This window comes from Pleurodeles waltl, chromosome 3_1 (genome assembly GCF_031143425.1).
Source record: "Pleurodeles waltl isolate 20211129_DDA chromosome 3_1, aPleWal1.hap1.20221129, whole genome shotgun sequence".
NCBI lineage: Eukaryota > Metazoa > Chordata > Amphibia > Caudata > Salamandridae > Pleurodeles > Pleurodeles waltl.
The window spans coordinates 154,904,070-154,927,966 of record NC_090440.1 but is presented as its reverse complement, the minus strand read 5'-3'; the positions used below and the strand labels follow the sequence as shown (position 1 = coordinate 154,927,966).

The 23,897-nt window shown below is 48.3% G+C and overlaps 1 protein-coding gene across 2 annotated transcripts in view; it reads right to left on the bottom strand.

Moving 5' to 3' along the window:
• Positions 1 to 23,897, bottom strand: part of ALPK3 (alpha kinase 3) — a 996,430-nt gene that overhangs the window by 644,380 nt on the left and 328,153 nt on the right. For both annotated transcript variants that reach the window (XM_069222021.1, XM_069222022.1), the window contains one exon: positions 7,380 to 7,508. In XM_069222021.1, the coding sequence (XP_069078122.1) occupies positions 7,380 to 7,508 (129 nt within the window). The remainder of the gene's footprint in view (positions 1 to 7,379; positions 7,509 to 23,897) is intronic.

Here is a 23,897-nt window from a genome sequence, read left to right as displayed (position 1 = left end):
TTGTGTGGGGGCCTCCTGTCCACTAGCGCCGGCGGAAGTGGTAGGCTGTTCGTGGTCCTGGCTAGTGACAGGGGCCCTTTGTGGTGCCACATGGTCCCGCAATGTGGTGACTATCTGGTTGAGGGCCAGGACGATGGTCCCCATTGCGGAACCGATGTTCCTGAGTTTGTCTCTGAACCCCATGTACCGTTCCTCCTGCTGTGCCTGGATCTCCTGGAACCTGGCCCGTACCGTCGCCATTGTCTCCTGGGAGTGGTGGTATGCTCCCATGATGGTGGTGAGGGCCTCTTGGAGAGTGGGTTCCCTTGGCCTTTACCCCCCCCTGTCGCACAGCAGCCCTCCCAGTTCCCCTGTTTCCCCGGGCCTCTGTCCCCTGGACGGTGTGCCCACTACCACTGCCCCCAGGTCCCTGTTGTTGTTGGGGTTGTGGGTTACCCTGGGTGCCCTGTACTGGTAGACACACCGCTGCTTGACCTGTCCTGGAGACAGAGGCATGGGCCCGCTGGGTGGGTGCTGTGCTGGTGTTTCCAGAGGGGGGGTAGGTCTGCTGTGGCCTGTGGCTGCCTGAGGGTAACCGACTGTCCAGAGGTCCCCGATGGTCCGGGCTGGTCATCAGGTTCTAGGTCGACAGAGCTGCTGTCATCACTGGGGGCCTGTTCTGGGGGTGGAATGGACAAATCTGGACCCTCCTGGCCGGTGTGTTGGCGTTCGGGCCCTGCAGGGGTAAAAGAGTATGGTTATTGCTTCTGTGTGTGCCATGGCGTGCGATTTGTGGGTGTCCTTGTCCCCCAGTGCTGGCATTCCCTTGTGGGAGGAGTTGTGAGGGTGGTTTGTGGGGGGGCATGGGTATGTGCAGTGGTCATGCTTAGGTGATGGTTGTCCATGGTTTGTGTTGGCATTCAGGGATTGGTGTTGAGTTGGGTGGGTTGTGCTGGTGAGACATTGGCAGGGAGGATGTGTGCTGGGGGGTTGGGGGTGAGGGTGGGGGTGTGGGTTGGCATGCTGGTGGTTGGGGGGGGGGAAGTAGTTGATATTAGACTTACCAGAGTCCATTCCTCCGGCTACTCCAGCGAGGCCGTCAGGATGCAGGATGTTAAAGACCTCTTGCTCCCATGCTGTGAATTCGGGTGGAGTGGGTGGGGGTCCGCCGCCAGTCTTCTGCACAGCGATGTTGTGTCTTGACACCATCGAGCGCACCTTCCCCCGTAGGTCGTTCCAGCGCTTTCGGATGTCTTCCCGATTTCTGGGATGCTGTCCCACAGCGTTGACCCTGTCGACGATCCTTTGCCATAGCTCCGCCTTCCTGGCTATTGTGGTGTGCTGCACCTGTGTGCCGAAGAGCTGGGGCTCTACCCTAATTATTTCCTCCACCATGACCCTGAGTTCTTGGTCCGAGAACCTGGGGTGTCTTTGGGGTGCCATAGGGTGGTGTGGATGAGGTGTGGGGTGGTGTTTGTGGTGATGTGAGTGGTGGTGTGTGGTGATGTGTGCGTAGATGTGGTGTGGGTGATGATGTTGGATTCCTGTGTGTGTTGTGGTTTGCGTTCCCTGTGCTCTCTCTCTGTGTATTGCTTTTTCGATTTGTAGGGGTTTGTGGGTGATGTGGGTGTGTGTTTTATATTGTGTTGGGTGTGTGGGAGTGTTGTTTGTATGTGTATCAGGTGTGTGTATTTCGAATTGTCCAATGTGGCTGTGTTTTGTATGGGTGTGTGTATTTTGAGCGCGGCGGTGTGTACCGGCAATGGAATACCGCGGTTGAAAGACCGCCGCGTGGATTCGTGGGTTGTAATGGCATGGGCGTGTTTGTGTTGGCGTGACGGTGGAGGTTTGGTCATCTCCAGTTTATCGCTGACCGCTGATGAGGCGGCCTTCCGTGGATGTCGGGTTTTTGGCGGTTTGCCAGTTGTGGGTCAGAATGACCGTGGCGGTTTACCGCGGCCGCGGCAGTATAATGGCGGTCTTCTGACCGGCGGTAAGTGCCTTTTACCACCAAGGTCAGAATGACCCCCTTAGTGTTACTTTGAGCTACAGCATAGAGAAAGAAACCGTTGTAGTAAGACTAACAAATATGTTGTTCCTGCTTAAGCAGAACCCACTGTGCCATACAAGAGTCACAGCATCTAAGACCCCAGAATTTTGTTTTGAACTGTGACTTTTCCACTGTACTTGCTTCAGTAGAGTGTGGTAAATCCTTAAACATTTTTCCTTCTTAAGCGGGTAAAGCACTGTACTGTCCACTCTAAAATAACTGCTGCTCGCTGCAACAGCGTACGGTAGCCAATAGTAAGCACTATAACAAATTGCCTTCCGCAATAGGGCCCGCCTCCGAGGTGGAAAGTTCCCCCAAATTCGGGTCTATCTTAATTAGGGGAGATCGACGCCGCTCCGTGGAAATTGCGCAATTCGCATTTCCCAAGAATATGATCGCCCTCTTTGCCCAGTTGGAAAGAGCACCTGGGGAAATTCAAGTCCCGGAGGATTTTGCATCTTCCGCCATGTCCACGATTTTTGCCAAGGGACCAATGGTATCCAGCAACTTATCGTGAGACGCCCGCCAGGACCTATCAATACCCTTCTTGGGGTCACAGATAAACTTCGCCAGAAAGGTTGTCATCTTCGCATCAACCTCTGGGGTGAGGGCCACTTTCCCTTCCAGCACTGGTCTGGGACACTCCGCCTTCAGACAACTGCGGACCTCCTTATCCAAAGGTTTACGCAATCTAGAAGCAATGTAGGACGCCACTTTAGGAGCAGGCGCCCACGCCGCAGAGCCAGGGTGCAACAGACCGTCCAGGTTTAGTAGATCACCTTCTGAATTGGGATGGTCCGATTCCCGGGCCGTAGACCCTTCAGAACAATTGGCCCCCGAGGGACACCAGGGTCTGCCCGAATCGCCATCCTCATCAGAGGTATGAGGGGAAGAATGAGGGGACTCGTCCAAGTCTCCAGAATTCTGGGCTTTAACAACTATCAAGGGGGCCTCCACTTGCCCACATTCTAGAGGCATAGCACTGGAGGAATGGGAATCGATAAATGCCTTCATGAGGCGTGCAAACACATCCAAGTCTACTCCAGCGTCATCACGCTTGTGCTTGGGGTCCGAGGTGGAAGGGGACGGATGCCCTGGAGGTAAGAGGGCCAAAGGCCCTTGCGAGTCCTCCCTCGAACTGAGGGTTTTTTGGCACTGGACTTGAAGTTGTTGAATTTTCTTCTCCAGAGGAGCCACCACCTGGGAAACAGCCTTGAAAATTGACACATCCATTATCTGACAAAAGCGATCGTCAATGGGGAGGTAAGTAACTTCCTCTTCTTCACAATAATTACCCATCTCCTCCGTTCTCCGATCTTACAAGGCGTGCCCGGAGAATGTAACAACAGGAGTGTCCCCTATCAGTTATAGACCCAAAGGGTGAATGGCTGTGAACCTCACGGCCTGGGACTGTCACTCCCTGCTAATCTGAGGGGAAAAAAAAGCTGTCTGGGCAAGTCCCAAAGTGTTATATGACCTACCCTTGCCCAGGTGTCAAGCTCCAGACAGTGTCTCTCCAAACGTAGGAAATATTCCTATAACACACTGCCCCTGAACGAACATTGCCCGCGTACGCCTCACCAAGCCTGTTCCAGAACAGCTGAATGACGCACTGTGGGGTATCTTTATCTGCTCTCAATGGGAAATTACACTTGAAAGACATTTAGAGACAATCCCCATGTTAACCTATGGGAGGGATTGGGCTTGCAATAGTGAAAAACGAATTAAGCAGCATTTCACTATCAGGACATGTAGAACACACTAGTACATTTCCTACCTTTTTAAATACACTGCACCCTGCGCCTATGGGACTGCCTTAGGCCTATCTTAGGGGTGATGTACATGTAGTAAAAGGGAAGGTTTGGACCTGGCAAGTGGGTGCACTTGCCAGGTCAAACTGGCAGTTTAAAACTGCACATACAGGCACTGTAATGGTAGGCCTGAAACATGTTTCCAGGGCTACTCATTTGGGTAGCACAACCAGTGCTACCAGCCCACTAGTAGCATTTGATTTACAGGCCCTGGACACACATAGGCCCTCATTACAACTTTGGCGGGCGGCGGAGGCCGCCCGCCAAAGTTGCGCGTCGTGAATACCGCACCGCGGTCGGAAGACCGCGGCGGGTATTCAGAGTTTTCCCCTGGGCTGGCGGCGACCGCCAAAAGGCCGCCCGCCAGCCCAGGGGAAAACTACCTTCCCACGAGGACGCCGGCTCGTAATCGAGCCGGCGGAGTGGGAAGGTGCGACGGGTGCAGTGGCACCCGTCGCATATTTCACTGTCTGCAATGCAGACAGTGAAATACAAAGTGGGGGCCCCTGCAGTGCCCATGCCATTGGCATGGGCACTGCAGGGGCCCCCAGGGGCCCCACGACAAGCCATACCGCCATCCTGTTCCTGGCGGCCGAACCGCCAGGAACAGGATGGCGGTATGGCTTGTCAGAATCCCCTCGGCGGCGCAGCAAGCTGCGCCGCCTTGGAGGATTCAAACGGGCCACGGGAAACTGCCGGGAGACCGCCAGTTTTCCTGTTCTGACCGCAGCGTTACCGCGGCGGTCAGAATGCCCTGCGGGGCACCGCCAGCCTGTCGGCGGTGCTCCCGCGTGCCGCGGCCCTGGCGGTTCTATACCGCCAGGGTCGTAATGAGGGCCATAGTGTACTTTACTAGGGACTTTCTAGTGAATCAAATATGCCATTCATTGATAAACCCATCGCCAATACCATTTAGGCAGAGAGCCCTTGCACTTCAACACTGGTCAGCAGTGATAAAGTGTCCAGCAAAAACGAAATTAAGTGCAGGATCAAAAACAGGAGGTCAGAAGCAAAAAGACAGGGGAAATCCTGCAGAAAGGGCCATTACCAACATGTCATATCCACATTCTCTACCTTCTAAGGACCTGGGAGACCCTATTATTTTTACAAAAAGGGCTTGGAACTCACCCATTACTTAGCATTTGAGGGCTTCAGTGTCACTTCTTCTTTGCTACCTCCTAATTCAACAGTCATGTTTCTTCTCTGGCACATTGACCAAGCACAAACTGGTTATGCTTAATTAGTGTCTCTATGCTGCTCTTGGTGTTAGTCAGGTCCTTTTTTTTTTTTTTTTACTTTTTTGCTCATGTTGCTCCTCTATCCTCTCATCTCCCCATGTTGCTGCCCTTTGTCGTCTCTTTGCTACTCGCACTGAGATTAAGGTACTGTTTTTTTTTTTTTTTTTTTGCCACTGTTGCTTCTTTCCCCTGGCACCCACCACTTCTCCGCACTGATGCCCCCTTCATCTCTCGTGCTATGGCTGAGGAATTAGGTTTTTTTGTTGCTTAGGTGCTTTCCCAACCCTCCTCTCCCGTTGTTGTAACCATCCCTCTCAACAGGACTGTGACTGACGCATTTCTGTCTGTGTGCTAGCTTTCACTTATGAAAAGCATGCTGCTTTTTATGGACAAAAAACTGCCTTTGGTCTGATTTCCGTTTTTGACAGTGCTGTGCTGTGTCAATATGTTTTGTTTTGTCCAATATGTCTGCTTTGGTTGTGGGTTTTTAGCCTATTTGGCACTGTATTTTGCTTGTAAGAGTTGTCCAGATGAAAACATCTACTATCGATGCAGCCTTTGTTAACCAGGGATGATAGTGCATATGACGCTGCAGTTCCAATCAGCAACCAGTAGCCTTCCCCCGTAAAGTGGGGGAAACAATACTCTAGTACAGAGCACTGAAAACCTTGGGGCCTTGCTCCTCCTCGCTTTGGCTACTGTGCCCCAACCTGCATGGTTCATGCGCTGTCAAGCAGAGCACCATCTCCATCAATCATCATATGATTTATTCTGCTGCCGTACCAGCCATGTGCACGGTGGCTAGTGGGCAGTACATTGAGCTGAACTGTGCTTCAATTTTAAAGGCACAATGCAGCTGCTTTTGCTGAGGGACGGGACCTCACATCACATGTTTATTTCTTGCCATGTGTGACTCACCTGCCCATATCAATAACAAAGGCCTTTGTTTTGTATGTGATGTGTCTGCACTTGCTGTCATCTCTAGGTCAAGGTCTTATTGGTCTCTTAAGTTAAAGGACTGGTAACCAAAGATGTTACAGAATGGTAAATCTGGCATACAACAAGGTAGAGACGAAACACAATTTTGGTGAGAGGAACAGCGGATCTCCACCCTTGAAGATTTGCAGGATTTGGATGCAAGGGCATCCACCTTGAATATAGTTTGCAAGTTGAAATTTCGGATTCTACAGCTACAAGCAGCAGCTACAGGCAGAGGTGTAGGAACTCAACATATACTAAGATAAGGATTATGTAATAATTTGTGGAGAGCCTCCTGATACCGTTTAATGATCACACCTAATACTATTAAATGATCACACCTTTTTTGTCACTTTCTTGTACAGTGAATGCAGAGGTCACTGATGGACACCTGGGACCAATAACTGCAATTCCTGACTTCAGATATGTGGATAAGGTCCTCTGAATGGCTTTGTAGGCATGTGCATTTCAATATGAATGTTCTAAAATAATGTTTCTTTTCCTGACGTCACCTCATCCGTTCAAGTAGCTCAGACATCATTCATTAAGGTGGTAAAGATAAACTTTGAGTGAATCAATGTAGTCTCAGAGGATGTTCTTGGTCTTGAAAAAGAATAATGGAGCCAGAGTGATAGACTGATATCAATGATGAACTGAGGGAAAGTCAGAAGGGGATATAGTGGGGGCGCTATTACATAACTCTATGTCACCATAGTGTGCTTCTCACAATAATATCCTGAATTCTCAGTGATTACTGTAGGTAGTTGGGATTGATGATTCTAAAGAGAAATTGGCAATACTCGTAGAATAATGCAATATCCTATGTGGAATATTTAGGTTAGTCAAGTATAACTTTCATGAGTATCAATGAAGATCCTGCAGTGCAGAAGGTAACATTTCTTGTAATCTTAGCTCTGTTTCAAAGATATCTATAACGAAGCAATAACGAATTTCACGGTTGTAGATGTAGGGATTCCATCCATGGATTTGGTAAAGTCTACAACAGATATCTCAAGCTGAATAGCAGTTGCAAATACAAGGGACGATTGTAAATTCTGGCCTTGAATATGACCAGTCCATGTTATCCAGCTTGCCTTGAATGAAAACCATCTTACTGCACTTTATTTTATGTTCTGTATATTTCCCTTTGCAATTGGAAAACAAACACATATAACAAATTGAAAATTCTATTTAAACATACATGTTTTTAGTGGAAATGTCTTTTGGAATCGTCGAATCGTCGTACCCAAGCACATTTCTAATTACAAATGAAGGTTCTATAACGTGAAACTATTGTTTCTATTATCACATAAAATATACTACCTCAGTTTCTTTGCTGGATTTTAGTGTTTGTTCAAACTGTTGCTGCAAAACAGAATATGCTTGTTGCAATGCTCGATACTCCATTTCCAATTGGTGATATTTTTGTAAAGCTTCTTCTCTCGCTGCAACCTAAAAATACAAACAAGGTAAACCTTCACTGCCAGAATTTGGAAAAAAGTAATTTAACACAAAATTATCTACATTGTTCTTTTTAGCTTGATAAACTACGATTTAATTATTTCACTTTTGTTAACTGTCGGCAGAGACTACTTGTGGAATGGCTTTACATTACTGTGAAACATTAAATTAAATCCCGTTCAAAGAGAACAAGGTGTAGTAGTGGATTTACTGATAATGAAAAGCACATATTTTCTAGGTCTGGATTCTACAAAAATGAAAAATTATCTTCCCTGTTAAAATAGTTTGTCAAAGTGGAAATCCTCGAAAATGCACATGCTTAGAAAATCTTCTGCTATTTGTAGAATAATTTTTTAAAAACACATTCATTTGAACATCTTAAAGCTTGGTATATGAATTTCAACATCTATGATGACACACATAAGCAACACATCTCCACCACTTTTCTATTCGTCTTGACATGCGCGGCTGTGATAAAAAACACAGAATACTGAAGGGTAAGTAACTTTCGGATTCTGCATGTAATCTATTCAGACGTCTGGTGGAAACTACCAACCACTGATTATGCAAAGTGGAAAAAGCGCTAAAGAACCTTTGATAGCAGACTACTAGTACACGATGCTTAAAGAATGTTTGAATCGATGAATGGGCTCTATGATTCTTACATCTCTGCAAGAGAGATACTGTCAGACCTTGTTGGGAGTGATACCTTTTCTGAAAACGTTTTCAAAATATAGCCCGAGCTTTGGGGTCCTTAGGCCCTCTGGCAGCACAGACTTAGTCAATAAGCCAACTAGAGACAAAGTAAACTGGTGAACTGTAATCTGAAAACCAAAACACCTGTTCATTAAATGACGATAGTGCATACTGGGGAATAAATAGCCCTGTTTGACTCAAAGTACTTGATGTTAATTGGTTCCAAAACTGCTTTCATTAAGAACAGACACACACAAGAATATACACTAAGAATATACCTTCATATCTTTTATTTAATTCAAAATCCAATTCTAGTGCACATAACGTGTAAAGCTGTGACTATAAAAACAAACATAATAGCGGCAACATTAGCAGCTATGAAACAGCTTGGAGAGAATTACAACATCATAACAGTTATTAGGAATCTCCCGCAATTGTCCTCAGGCTCCTTCGTTCTTGCTTCTAGCTAAACTATGGTTGCACTAAAAGAAGTCCATATGGGTTCCTTAGTTGACCTTGCAGTTCATCCACACACCTTTAAGGAACAATGGAGGCACTGTTCTATATGAATACAGATAGTGTACAAGCAAGCAGATGAGGCTAATCTGGTGGATCTGAGGTCCCTGTTTGTGGCATCTCAGAAGGTGTTTGAATAGGTCTATTGTTGAATATTATTCAAAACAACAATCAACATACAATTTCAACTATTTCTGCTTGCATTAATCATTGATGATTGTTTGAATTACTAACATTAAACAATAAGAAATATTACTGACTATTTGAATTGCACATATAAACAGTTGCTGATCTATCATTTCATACTGAAACAAACATTAAGCAATATCTGCATTCTAACAATAATATATGTGATATGCATTCATGATAAAAAAATGCGTTCTCAAATAAATGAATATTTGTGAAATCCAATGGGCGATGCATAAGCATGAAAAAGGGAAAGATCACTTTAGGAGGCCATAGGCAAGGAAGGGCTACAGCCACGGGGACTAGGGTTGATTGCCTCCACTGTTCTGTGGCCTGTCCTACTATGGATCTGCAAACTGGGCCAAGTACAACCCTTCCAACATTTGGCTTTCTGTGTTAGTGATGGGGAGCAATACAGCTTTCTCAGGGTTTTTTTGTGGGGCTACTTAAGCTCAGCAGTCAACACCACCTCAAAACAGTGCAATAAGATAATTATCCATCCAGTGCTTTTTTTGATAAACAAGTACTTTATTACACAGAAAACAAAATACTACACATTACAATAATGCTGGAATACCTGATATGCCGTGGTGACTTTCTTAGGCCTAGAAGTGGGACTCCCCATATGCCCCCTTTCTTTTGTCTTTATCTTCGGATTCTCAGGGTTAATATGGCGTAGTCTCTGGTACGGGTGCAGTACTCTCTAGCCACTTCTTTCGGCATATAGGGCCTCATTACGAGTCTGGCGGTCAGACCGCCACAGTCGTGGCAGTTGAACCACCACATTACCACTGTGGCGGAGCCGCCCCGGTCGACCGCCGACACCACCAGGATGCCGCCAGTCGACAGCCTGACAGTCTCAGCTGTTGTAATCCACCAGGGTGGTGCTGCATGCAGTGCCGCCCTGGGGATTACGACTCCCCAATTCGCCAGCCTTTTCATTTCAGCTGGACTGCCATGGACGACCATGGATAGGCTGGTGGAATGGGGGTGCCGGGGGCCCCTTTGCATGGGCAGTGCAGGAGCCCCCATGGACAGCCCAACTGCGCTTTCCACTGCCCGAATTATGGGCAGTGGAAAGCGCAACGGGTGCTGCTGCACCCGCTGCACCGCCACATTGCCGCCGTCTCGAGTATGAGCCGGTGCCAATGTTAAGGCCCTGTTCACATCCCTGTTCACAGTGGCCCTGGTGTGAACTCGTAATAGGGCAGGCAGTGTTCTGGCCGCACTGGCGTCAGTTGGAGGTATGAGTTTGGCAGGCAGCCTCCGTCGCCCGCCAAATTTGTAATGAGGGCCATAGTCTCAAAGTTCAAGGCCCGTTTTATTCTCCAACCTGTCTGTTTTAATGCCGCTCAGGGACAGTGTTGAACCTTCCCACGATGGTGGGTTCAATAGTGATGGGTGAAGCCTCCCAAGTAGTATGTTCCAGTCCTAATGGAGGGGAGCAGCTGGCAGCTGCAAGCAAATCTTGGAGTGTCCGCGGCAGGAGCAGGTGCTTCTGACGAAGGCTCTCTTCTGGGGTCCAATGATCACTCTGCAAGGGTGAGAGTGCAGGATTTGGCAGATACAGTTCGATCACTCCAGGACTTTTTGGGCAGTCATGAAGGGCCTCCACTGTTCCATGACAAAGCAGCTCAAATCAACTGGTGTTCTTGACCACGTTGATTGCTAAGCTCAGATTTTGAGTCTTTAATGTACACCCTGTGAAACAGGGTTAATTGTTGCAGTCCCTTCCAATGGTCTGCACCTCCTAACAGTTTGCGCTTCCCTTTCCACTTGCTCAGGCAGGGCTCCTTGGGTCCCAGGATAAATGAGCAATTCTTCCTTCAGATCTGATGCCATAAAGAAAGAGTTGTGTGCAATGAAAATTATAATAATGTAACACCTTATGGAGGCCATGAAAGGAGGGGTTATGTGCAAAGATTGGGACTGCTTGTTGTACCTGTGTCTCAGCAAATGATGTGGACAATGGAACTTTGTCAGAGGCTATACAAACTTTGCATAATCTACAGAAGAAAATGGTAGATGAAGAAGGTGCCCCAGATAACTGGATGTTGGGACTGTTGGAAGCCTTGTTGCTAGGTTTTGTGGCCCTTTTATTGATATGTTTTGGAGTTCAATTAATTTTACCATGTTATAGAAGGATCAGTACAAAGATAGAAGAGATGTTTCCAGTTAGGACAACAACACGAGTAGTAGATGCTCAAGACAATATATATCAACTAGTGCCAAGTGCAGACCAAAGTTTATATCTAGTAGTAGACATTGGTAGAAATTGATACACAGTTATATGTGGTGAAAGAGAAGTGTATGCATACAATTCGTGCTGATACCAGAGAGGTGAAGAGTGCATTTAAAAATAGAATGCGTGGCCAGCAAGGTCTTTGTTAAAGGAAAACCAGTGTTTGCAAGCTTTACAGACTTTATAGCCTTTAACACAAAGACATGTATTCTGTTGGCCAAGTAAATTAAAAACACGATTGAAGAATAGGAGCAACAGATTGAATTAGCAAAGGGTACACAAAATCTGGTCTTGGGAGCAGAGTGATAAACATGCACGCAAATACACATGCATTCAAGAGTAGTGAATTGCTAGTTTGTTAAGCATTGTTAGAACTGCGATAAAGAATATGTAAAAAATAGGCTAAATGTTTAGCGGCAGTGGCTGGTGATGTGATCTTTTGCAACAATTATGTAACTGCTAGATAATTTATTATTTGACCTTCTGTTATAGGCATTGTTCATGTAGCTATATAAGTAGCTGCCCGTGAAGAAGCAAATTGAGACCAGATGTGTACCTGAATGGCGATAGCTATCCTCCCTGCCGCAACAGTAAAACACTTTGTTTGCCTTGCAGAAAGGACTCTTGACCTTTTTTTGTTAAGTCTCCCTGCAAATAACTAAACAGGTAGCTACAATTTTGGAATGAACATGAGCATCCATGTTCTTTAGAGAGATCGATGTATATGAGGCCCTCTCTTCTCTTGCTTTACCTTTCTTTTTAAATGACAAATATAGGGGGCATGTCCAAAATGGCACCCGAGTAGGAGCGATTTTGCAAAGCTCCACCACAGCTGACCGGGCCAGATGAGGTTGCCGAACCCCCCAGAGGTCCAGTAGCCATGGTTCGGTGCTAGCAGCACTCCGTTGAAAGTGAGGGCTGCGAATCGGGAGCAGAGCGGCCCAGGGGACCACACACCGATACACACGCTGAGGGGCCGCAACATCAACAAAATGGCATACCGGTAGACCCTGGGCAGAGCGGAGGCGCGGTTGCCCTGGTCTGCTGAGCTCTGCTTGCAGTGAGTGGAGCCATCATGCTTGGGCGGGTAGAAGGACCTGCCAGGACCCACACTGCCACCGGATAAACTGCTGGCCCGGAGGTCATCATGCCGCATTGCTCCTGGTGCTGCGAGGCACCAAAGGCGGCCACGTAAAGTCACACGCCAGACTGCCGCGGCCCCTGCCTGTGAGGGGAATGATTGAGGCGACGCATGAAGAGATGCGGAGACAGGGGTTGCGCCACCAGAGCGGCTCACTTGATGCATGACCTGCCCTTGAGAAGGAGAGCGAGTAGAGGCCCAGAGGACGCTGCGTCCCCCTGCAGGAGCGGCGCCTGGCCTAGTGGAGCAGCACAAGAAACGGAATGTAAGTGTTCTGGCTGAGATTGGGGGGGCGCAGTGGTGACACCGAGGATACGCTGGACACTGCAGGCTATCTTAAGTGTGCCCTGAATCTCTGGGACCGTGTCGTGCTTAGGCCTTGAGGCTTATGTGTGGGAACTTGAAGTAATAGCAACTGTCATTTGGAGCCAGGCCTGCTGGTCAGTCGAGCTGCGGCACATGTGGGGGGTGGGTGCCTCCTGGGGCCCCAGTTGGTTGGTTTGACCATTGCGCAGGCAGGGGTGGCCCAATAAATCCAGCTGTCCGCGGGGACCCAGTGATCAAGGACTGACCTCCAAACATCCCCATTGGATACACACCTCCATTAGGAGCGCTGAGGACGAGAGCACCCCATCGCCTGAGTGGACAAGATAGGAGATGGTGCAACTCCGTTACCTGTCATGGCTGCTCATAAACATGCAAAAAAGTGGCCTCACTAAAAGATCTGTTCACAAAGGAATCTAGGAAGACAGCAGCGGACACAGAAGGACAACCTTCACATGAAGAGGACGGGGCAATGGAGGGGCTCGAGATGGAGAAACTCTGACCACGAAGGCATTTCTAGAGCGCTTATTTGGGACGTTATATGAAGACATAGCAGAACTAAAGCACGACATAGCAGCCGAAGTTAAGGACCTGCGGCAAGACATAGTAGAAATGGGACAGACAGTGGACAATATAACACCCCAGTGATGCACGGGAAGAGGAGTTTGCAACCCATAACAAAAAACTGCTGGAACTAGGAGATGCCAATGTAGAACTACACTTCCAACTCAAAGATTTGGAAAATCACTTGCAGAGACCGAACATTTGCATCAAAGGAGTCCCTACACGGGCAGTGCCTGGACTGCTGGAAGAATATGTCACACGCCTATTCCGGCATGTTGCACCTTAACTAGCAGGACAGGACATTGTACCTGACCGTACTCACAGGGCATGCCGGCCAGCTAGCTCTATAGGTCAACCACAAGGCATACTCACGTGCCATTACTATTGTAAACAAAAAGAAGCCATTATGAATGCGGTGCAGGAGCGCAACATTGTCAAATTCGAAGGCACAAAGGTAAGACTTTTTCAAGACTTATCCTTGAAACATCTTCACATCTTCTGCCTCCAATTTGTATGGAACAATGAAACCTGGATCATCCGCACAATGTCTGAAGCCCATACACTGTTAACCATAGACAATCTCCCAGAAGAAACACCTGAGGCATTAACATAGCGAAGCCCAGCCCTCCGACCACCAAAAGCAAAGAGGTTGACCTGCTCCTCCATGTGAAAGCTCCCTGAGCCGTCAGAGTTAGAGAGTCGGGAGGGCAGAGAAGCAATGCTCTGACACCTACACCGCCAAGACAGCGCCTCTGAGCTAGATACCAAACAATAAAACTCCACTCCAGAAGGGCCACAGACTTCGCCCCAGGCAGACTTCAGATCAGTGGGGCCTCTCGAGGTCCTCACAGATGTTCGATGCAGTCAGACCCAGATACTGACATACCAGCATATATACATGGACAGGTTCATGGAGCTGCGGAGCTCCTCAATCCCACCATGATGGCAGATCGAGGTTGGTGGAATCATCGACACGGACCTTCTAGTTTGGAGGCTGGATTCCAAAGCAGTGAATATTGTGGTTCCACAAGTTATATTTGTTTGTTTGTCGCCCCTCTCTATATGACCTATTTACAATACATATGCTTGGTAGGCAGTACATGCTATTCTGCTATACTGAGGCCATACCAAGAGATACACCGACTCTTGTCTCTCAGGGCTCTTTCTGATACATGACTTACTGTTTATCATCCTTAGCCTGAATGTCAGAGACCTAAATTCACCAGTGAAGTGTCTAGCATTGTTAACGCTTCTCAGTGATTCTAGATGCAATATTTATCTCATACGAGAAACCCATCTTCTAAAAGCCGTTTGGAAGCGATTACGCTGCAGATGGTTCGACCACCAATACTTTTCATCAGGCCTATAGAAGAAGGCTGGGGTGCCACTTTTGCTAGGATCTCACTTCGTTGGGAAAGTGCTACAAACACAGACTGACATAGCAGGGCGCCTGTCACCATTAAGGATCGACATACTGGGAAAGTTCTACACAGCAGCAAACAAATATGCCCCCGGTGAGGGCCAGGAAACCTTCCTTCAGGGACACCGACACACCTTATTCAGACATCATTATAGGCGGGAACTTCAATGTTGTACCGGGCACAACAATGGATAGATCTGGTTAGCGCAGAGGTCAAACTGGGGCTCTCACACTGGTGTGTAAGAAATAGCTGGACAATGTGGGGTTGGTGGAAATATAGTGTGTAAAACACCCTACAACTAAAGAGTACACCTTTTTCTCTGCCTCTCATCAGACTACGCTAGTATTGATCTTTTTCTTACTACCTCACTCATCACACAAGCTACGAAATCTATAGAAATAGGTACAGCTGCTCTCTCTGGCCACTTCCTGCTCACATAAAAAAAATGTATCCTCCCTTCCCGAGTAGAGTCCTCTCATACCTGGCGTCTAAATTCTAAATTACTGACGTATGAGGCAATGGTTGCTGAAAAGATATTGCCTCCTTCCTAGCCATGAAAGGCACGCTAAACACTCCTATTGGGCTTCTGTGGGACCCTTTAAACGCTGTCATACTGGAGCATTTTATAGAAATAGCGGCAAGCCTTAATAAAGACAGGCAAACCACCAACACTCACGTACAGTCCATGGTAAAGGAACTAGAAGAAATACATTCACACACAAGCTCATTAGCGGCACAGCGTCAACTCACTGCAGGGCGGAAAAAAATAAAGGTGTTAAATATTGACAGAGCAGAGTATGTGATGCTGCACAGGGGTTTTATGTAGCAGGGAATAGAGCAGGATGCCTTCTAGCTCACAGACTGCGCTCTTTAACGGCCAAGAACAGGGCAGAGAAGTTCAGAGGATCTGACCAAGCCGCACATCTAAGTGACACCCAAATAGTATGAGGTATCGAGCAATACTATGCCAAATTATATTCAGCAGAGGAGCTAGGGGAGACGGATGCTGTGGACTATCTGGCTCATGCCCCAGGGGAGACAATCCCACAGGGGGAAGCTTCCTTGTTGGGCCGAGATATCACGGTGAATGAAGTTTTGATGGCTATTCAATGCCTTTCAGCGGGCAAAGCACCAGGCCTAGATGGCCATGGCCGGACTTCTACAAAATATTCTGGCACGTTTATACAACTTGTTTAGTGAGATGGATTCACTTACAGAAACCATGAAACTGGCCTTTATCACAGTGTTGCCTAAACTGGGCAAAGAACCTAGGTATTGCTCCTCCTACTGCCCCATCTTCATTTTAAAGGTAGACATTAAGATCTTCACCAGGATTTTGGCACACTGCCTTGGCCCCTATATGCAGGGCTTCATTGATCCCGACCAAATCGGATTTAGCCCTGAAAGGGGTTGCGGTGACAACACTAAGGGTATCTGCCATCTTTTGGACAAGACACGGCGTGCAGACATCCCGGCCCTTCTTTTGTCAACTGATGCAGAGAAATCCTCTGACCAGGTGCACTGGCCCTACTCCGGTTTGTGTTTGGGCACCTGGGTCTTAGTCTCTGATTCCAACAATGGATTCTTTGTAATTATGCCTTCCTGAAAGCGGTATTGATAGTTAATGGCCATATGTTCTGACTCTTCAATGTCTGGGGTGCCCACTGTCCCCTTTGCTCTCTATATGGAGCCATTTGCTGAGCAGATCCGGGGAAATCCTCATATACCTGGGATACACATGAGTGGCACAGAACATAAGGCAGCATTATATGTGGGTGATCCTTTACTTGTCTTGTCCAACCCAAGAACCTCGGTGCACAAACTCCAGACGTTCACTAGTGGTCCTGGCTTTAAAACTAACTTGCAGAAGTCTGTAGCCTTAAATATTTCTATCTCAAAGCAGGAACAGGCACTTCTTGAAAGGAAGTTACGATTTTCTTGGTCCTCCCAAGGGATAACCTACGTAGGCCTGCAATTATACCCTACCATCGGATGCACGGTTGACTCCAATGAGACTGCGATCTTTACATTTGCTCATGCTGACCTGTCTAAGTGGCAACACCACAGCCTCTCTTGGCTGGGATGGCTGGCGGCAGTGAAGATGACACTGCTACCTAAATACTCTATGTAATCAAACATTACCACTTCCACTACCCTGATACTCAACAAAAAAAGCATGAATGATGTGAAGCCAAACCTACCTACCTCAAGAGAAGGGGGTCTGGGTGTCCACCATCTCACATGCGACAACCAAGCTTCTCAACAAAAATGTGCAGTGGAGTGGTCACAACCTTGTTTGGAAAAACACTAGTGCTTCATTGATCAGGCAGTGGCAGGGGTCCACCTTTGGAAGATGCCATGGCACTTGAAATGACACCGTCCGGTAGAGGTATATGTCTCCCTGATTCTATGGGCCACGGTGGGAACCTCGGACAGGGTCCAGAGGAAGCAGGGAATTTCCACCTCTTTTTCCCCACAAACCCTGATAATAGGAATCTCCGATTTTTCATCTGCACTACATGGCTCTGCCTTCGCCCAGTGACAAGATGCCAACTGCAGAAGCATAGGGGATTTCTACGATGGGGAGGGCATTACGGACTTTGGCATCCAGCCTTTGGCGTACTGGCAATACCTTGCTATCCACCACAGGATCACTCAGCCACAGATCCAAATGCATGCAAGCCGCCCTTACACCGATTGAAAAATAGCTGCTCACTCACTCCTCCAATAGGTGACTTCTGTCTGACATAAATAAGATGCGCAATTGCAAAAAACGAAGGCGCAGCACTGATGGGAGAACGAATGCGAACGCCCTTTCTCAGCTAAGGAATGGAATGATATCCTTTGTCGGGCTCGCACCTCTGCCCTGAGCACCTACTTCAAAGAGATGTTTCTCAAAATAGCACATTACTGGTACTATAGCGAAAACACCTGTTGGTGAAGCTGTGGCCAGCGGGGCACACTCACCTGCTTTGGTCATGACATAAAATTACCCATTACTGAACGGAGGTATTGACAGCGGTTGTCGCCATTTTGGATACAGAGATTCCCTGCTTATGTCCTATTGGGCCTTCGAAATCCTCTAACTTACCCTCTCAAATCTGTTAGAGGACCAGCTTTCACATTAGTGATAGGGGCTGCTTAGCAAGCACTGCTTGCCCGATTGGGCTCACGTGCGAACCCATCCAAGACCGATTGACCATACAACATGTGGGATCTCATGGGAATGGAGAACATGATGGCTAATAACCTTCCGTGGTTTGATAAGATGTGGGGGACATGCATTCAATACCTTTTCAAGGAATTCTGGGAGCTGACCTGCCCGAGGTATTTGTGAGTCCTCCATCTTACTCAGTAGGCTCACTCCGACAGGCAACCTATTAACGCATGACCACTCAGACAAGATGCACAGCTTGATTCCCTTCTAGCCAGTTCACACAATGCTTACTGTCATCACTATTGAAATTACACTACACATAGGTCACTTCTTTACCTTTCCTTTCCCTGTTTATAGGCCTGTTTTCCACTAATTATGATACAATTTGCATTGAAATGATTCTCCATCGACCAGTGGATGTAGGTAGACGATGTTGTAGTAAACCAAATATTAATAAAAAGATTTAAACCATAAATTACAAATATAGGTGGTCATTCTGACCCTGGCGGTCTTTGACCGCCAGGGCGGAGGACCGCGGGAGCACCGCCGACAGGCCGGCGGTGCTCCAATGGGGATTCCGACCGCGGCGGTAAAGCCGCGGTCGGACCGGCACCACTGGCGGGGTCCCGCCAGTGTACCGCGGCCCCATTGAATCCTCCGCGGCGGCGCAGCTTGCTGCACCGCCGCGGGGATTCCGACCCCCCCTACCGCCATCCAGATCCCGGCGGTCGGACCGCCGAGATCCGGATGGCGGTAGGGGGGGTCGCGGGGCCCCTGGGGGCCCCTGCAGTGCCCATGCCACTGGCATGGGCATTGCAGGGGCCCCCGTAAGAGGGCCCCTACATGTATTTCACTGTCTGCTGCGCAGACAGTGAAATACGCGACGGGTGCAACTGCACCCGTCGCACAGCTTCCACTCCGCCGGCTCGATTCCGAGCCGGCTTCATCGTGGAAGCCTCTTTCCCGCTGGGCTGGCTGGCGGTCTGAAGGCGACCGCCCGCCAGCCCAGCGGGAAAGTCAGAATTACCGCCGCGGTCTTTCGACCGCGGAACGGTAACCTGACGGCGGGACTTTGGCAGGCGGCCTCCGCCGCCCGCCAAGGTCAGAATGAGGGCCATAGTCCTTTATTTCCCAACATATGGAAACTGTTGTTTCGTTATAGATTCTTATGAATAACGTGTATAGTACATGGGCAAGAACCTCTCATCAAATTTCTAAGAGGAAACCTGTCTCTTCTTCTCTCATTTCAGTGTCTGCATTCCTGCTCTCCATTCTCAGGAATGTCAGCAATACTGTCATGCTGTCTAGGAAAGCATTGTATCCTCCATCTTGTGCATTTGACCAGGCCCAAGGCTACCGCATTGGAACCCAAACGACTGTGCCTCTCTGGTTCACTCGTACACACATGTACTGCACATTGTTCCACTAGCATGCATAAGCTCAAGCACAGGATTTTGGTGCTAGATTCCAGGGTCACCATGAGCAGAAGACCTTTAAGAGAGTGGGACAGTAGGCACACAACACAGGTAAAAAGGCATGGTCAGAGTATTATCAATACAAAATATGGTATGCCGTTACCACCGTAACACACAGGTGGAACCAGAGACAGTAGTCCAGCTGTCATTATGAAGGTCAACCTGGTGCATCTCTCCTATTCCAGGGCAAGTCCAGAACCTCTTATGAGTCAAAGGCAGGTCTAATCCTTAAACAGGGCTTGAAAAATCTACTCAACCACTCGCTATGGGAGTAATTTTTTATGAGGTTGAGCTATTTCCAGAACCTACTCACCCCTCCTCGGGCGAGTGGACAAAGAACAGGTGGGCTGTTCAGACAAACTGAATTAGCAATTAATATGCCTTTAAATCTTATTTATCTCATTTGCTCTGTGTTCAGACAGACAGAGGTGAAAAGTCAGTTTGTCTTGTTGCAATGCAAATACTTTTCCTTCAGACTGCATAGTTCCAGGATTTTGTAAGGTGAACTGTCTGACCTGTGTGAAATGAAAGGCTGTGGGTATCAGGTCTTTCTTAACATACAACATTTATATAACTACGTCATCTTAAACATTTCAAAATATATTTCAGTAGCTGTGAAAGGCCACTTTTCTGAACTTGTGTTACGAAAAAAGTATTTCAACAGGATGAAAAAAAGTCAGAAGACTTTACTTGGTGATGTTCAAATGATAAATATTTTTTCTGAAACCTAGTTTTCACAGATTATTGTTAATACACTATGGCCCTCGTTTTAACATTGGCGGTGAATGCCGCCTACCGCCTCAGCGACAGCCGCCAAAAAACTAACATCCATCTGCCAGATTATGACCACAACCGGATTTCCGCCACAAGAAGGGCAGAAATCCGGCTGTGGCCATACTGCCAGAGCGTGTTAAGATGGAGCTGCTACAACCAGCAGCGCCACGCCAGTAGACGCCGCCAGCCGTATTATGACAAATTATACTGCCTGGCGGTGTTCTGCTGGCAGGCGCTGCTGGCGGTTGCAGCGACCCGTTCCATTCCTGACAGGAAGACCCACTAGATGCAGGTAAGTTGGGCTTCCAAAAGGGGAGGGGAGTGGGGGGTGTAGTGTGTGTGGGGTTGTGTGCATAAATGTTTGAGTGTGTGCGTGAATGCGACTGTGTGTGTAGTGTTGTTTACATGAATGTGTGAATGCGTGTAAGAATAGAAATGTGAATGCATGTCTGCGTGTCAGTGTGTGTACGGATGTGTGCCAGAATGAATGGATGCATGCATTAATGAATTAATGTATGCCAGTGTGAGTGTGTGTATGCGTGGTGAGTGTCTGTGAGTGTGCGTGAATGGGTGGGTGGAGGATCGGAAGGGGGAGCATGGATGGAGAGGGGCGTGGGGGGCGTCTGGTGAGTGTTTGGGAGGGTGGATGAGCCTCCTACCAGTGACAGGGAAGGAATTGTGGTAGGGCCATTCGCCATGGTTTTCGTGGTGTTACGAACGCCACGAAAATCATGGCGGGAGGCAGGGTCACAATGCTGCCGGCGGTACAACAGCGGCCGTCGGGCTGAAGATTGTTATCTCCGGCGGCTGCTACCGCAATGGCAGTCGGAGTGATAAATTGGCATGTTGGCTGCAGTGGTACTACGGCCACATTATCATCTACCGCCGGGGTCATAATGAGGTCATAATGACCCCCTATATAGTTTTATCAGTAAGCCTGCATGTTAGTGGGAAGGTTTTTGGACATTTCTTTGAAATTTACTGTCTGTAAATGACAGTGTGCTACCACATCATGCTTTGGTAATATACTTATTAAAAGTGAGTGCTTAAACAAACTGAAAAACACTCCTGACCTGATGGCAAAGCAGCATGGATCATGTGAACCCTATATGCAGGCTATATTTATTATACACAGAGGAAATATTTAGGCCCTCATTACAACCCTGGCGGTAAGGTTCGCTGACCACTGTGCTGACAGCTGCCAAAATACCATGTCCGTGGCGGAAATCCGCTATGGGTATTATGACCCACACTTAGAAATCCTCCACAATACAGACAGACACCCACACAAGTCCGCCACACCAAAGATCAGTGATAAATTGGCGGTACCAAAACCCACACAGTCACGCCAACAGGAATACGCCCACACTATCACGACCCACGAATCAACGCGGCAGTCATTCAACAGCGGTAAACCATTGGCGGTACACACCGCCCCGCTCAAAATACACACACATTTACAAACACAACCTTGGACAATTCAAAATACACACACCTAATACACATACACACCACACCCACACACCCATTCCAATATAAAACACACATGTACATTATCCACAACCCCTTACAACAAAATGTTTGGAAGAAGCAGAGAGAGAGAAAAACAAAGACAACACCAGCATCCAGAGGCACACAACACCATCACTCATACACCATCCATGCACAAAACACCACACACCCCAAAACATCCCTCCACACATCACACATCACCTCACACATCACTCACACCACATCATGGCACCTCAAAGACACCCCAGGTTTCCTGAGGAGGAGCTCAGGGTCATGGTGGAGGAAATCATCCAGGTACAGCCACAGCTATTCGGATCACAGGTGCAGCAGACAACCATTGCTAGGAAGATGGAGCTATGGCGGAGAATTGTAGACAGGGTCAACGCAGTGGGACAGCATCCAAGAACACGGGATGACATCAGGAAGCGGTGGAATGACCTACGGGGGATGGTACGTTCCGTGGAATCCAGACACCAGGTAGCCGTACAGAGGACTGGCGGTGGACCCCCACCGCCTCCCCCATAACTAACAACATGGGAGGATCTTGGCGATCATGCATCCTGAGAGCCTTGCAGGAGTAGCTGAAGGACTGGACTCTGGTAAGTCATACCTTTACTATTATATCCCCCCCGCCCTACCTGCATGCCATCACAAACCCCAACCCCAACCCCTACCCTCACACCCATCACTCCACCACCTCACATATACCCCACTATCACAGCCCACACATCCCAATACCAAGCCCTGCATGTTACACCAATGCAAGAACACCCATCACAGACCTGCATGGACACTCATCACCAAAGCATGTCCAAGGGAGAGACTCACCCAGGGCACACAATCACCACTCACACAAGGGCCAAGGCAATATTGCAAGTAGAGGGAAACACACCCATTGCACAAGATGGCACACACAGATACAATAACAATGCATTTCCACCCCAACAGGACCCCTACACAACGTCACCGGACAGGAGGTGCCAGACATATCCAGTCCCCCCACAGAAGAGGGCCACAGTGACAACAGGAGCTCTGCACGCCTGGATCAAGATGACCAGCCCGGCCCATCAGGGACCTCTGGACAGTCGGTTCCCCTGCCACAGTCCCAAACCACCACAGAACTTTACCCCTCAGGAAACACCACCACAGCACCCATCCAGCGGGCCCATGCCACTGTCCCCAGGACACGTCCATCAGCAGTGTGTCCACCACTACAGGGAGCCCAGGCAACCCAACAAACACAGGACAATCAGGGACCTGGGGTCAGTGGCACTGGGCACACGGTTCAGGGGACAGAGGCACAGGATAACAGGGAAGCTGGGAGGCCTGTTGTGAGACAGGGGGAGGACAGGCCCAGGGAACCCACTCTCCATGAGGCACTCTCAAACATAATAGGAGCATACCACCATTCCCAGGAGACCATGGGCATGGTACTGGCCAAGTTTCAGGAGACCCAGCGGCTGCAGAGGAGGGACAGTACCTCGGAATCAGGGAGGACTTGAAGTCCATTAACACAACTTTGGTCACCATTGCAGGGGGGTGCTGCCAGATATGGCCAACACAATGAGGGAGACAGTGACATACCACCGGGCCCCTGACACCAGCCCAAACAATGAACAGCGCTCCACGTCCGCCGGCGCTAGTGGACAGGAGGTCCTGCCACAGGACCACAGGCCACCAGCACCCCACCCCCTGCAGAAAGAGAACCACCCCACAAACGGTCCCTGCGATCCAGGCAGAAGACAGAGAACATTTCCAAGACCCCACCAGGAAATAAGACTCTCCTGATTGTCACCCTTCTGACCCACTATGTCACCCTATCCACCTTGAACTGCCATTTCTCCACTTCCTATGTCCCCTTGGACAATGCACCTGTGATACCAAGAGACTGGACTCTATCCTGGACATTCCTCCACCATCACTCCAGCCCCTTCCACATACCCCTATACGAATTAGCCCATAAATAAACACCCTTGAATCACAAAACAATCTGGAGTCAGTCTGTACTTTCACAAATATATAATTACAACTTCTTTGACAAATATCAATGTTAATGTTAATTTGTATGACAGTTGTTGGGCAGCAGTAAACATAGCAGATGGCAGAATGAGGTACCCAGATCTGTGAAATGGAAAGCCAAAGTGAACTGTCAGGGTCCATACACAGAGGTTTAAAGGCTGACTTATACAATGTCCTACAGTAGTCAGATATGAGATGAGCAGTGCCAGTCTCTTGCCTGTGTCTCACTGGAAGTTCTGCATGATGATGTTGTTTTGGTTGTCAATATCTTCTTCCTCTGCCTCCTCTTCCTCACTGTCCACAGGCTCCACAGCTGCCACAATACCATCATCAGGCCCATCCTCCTGCAGAAA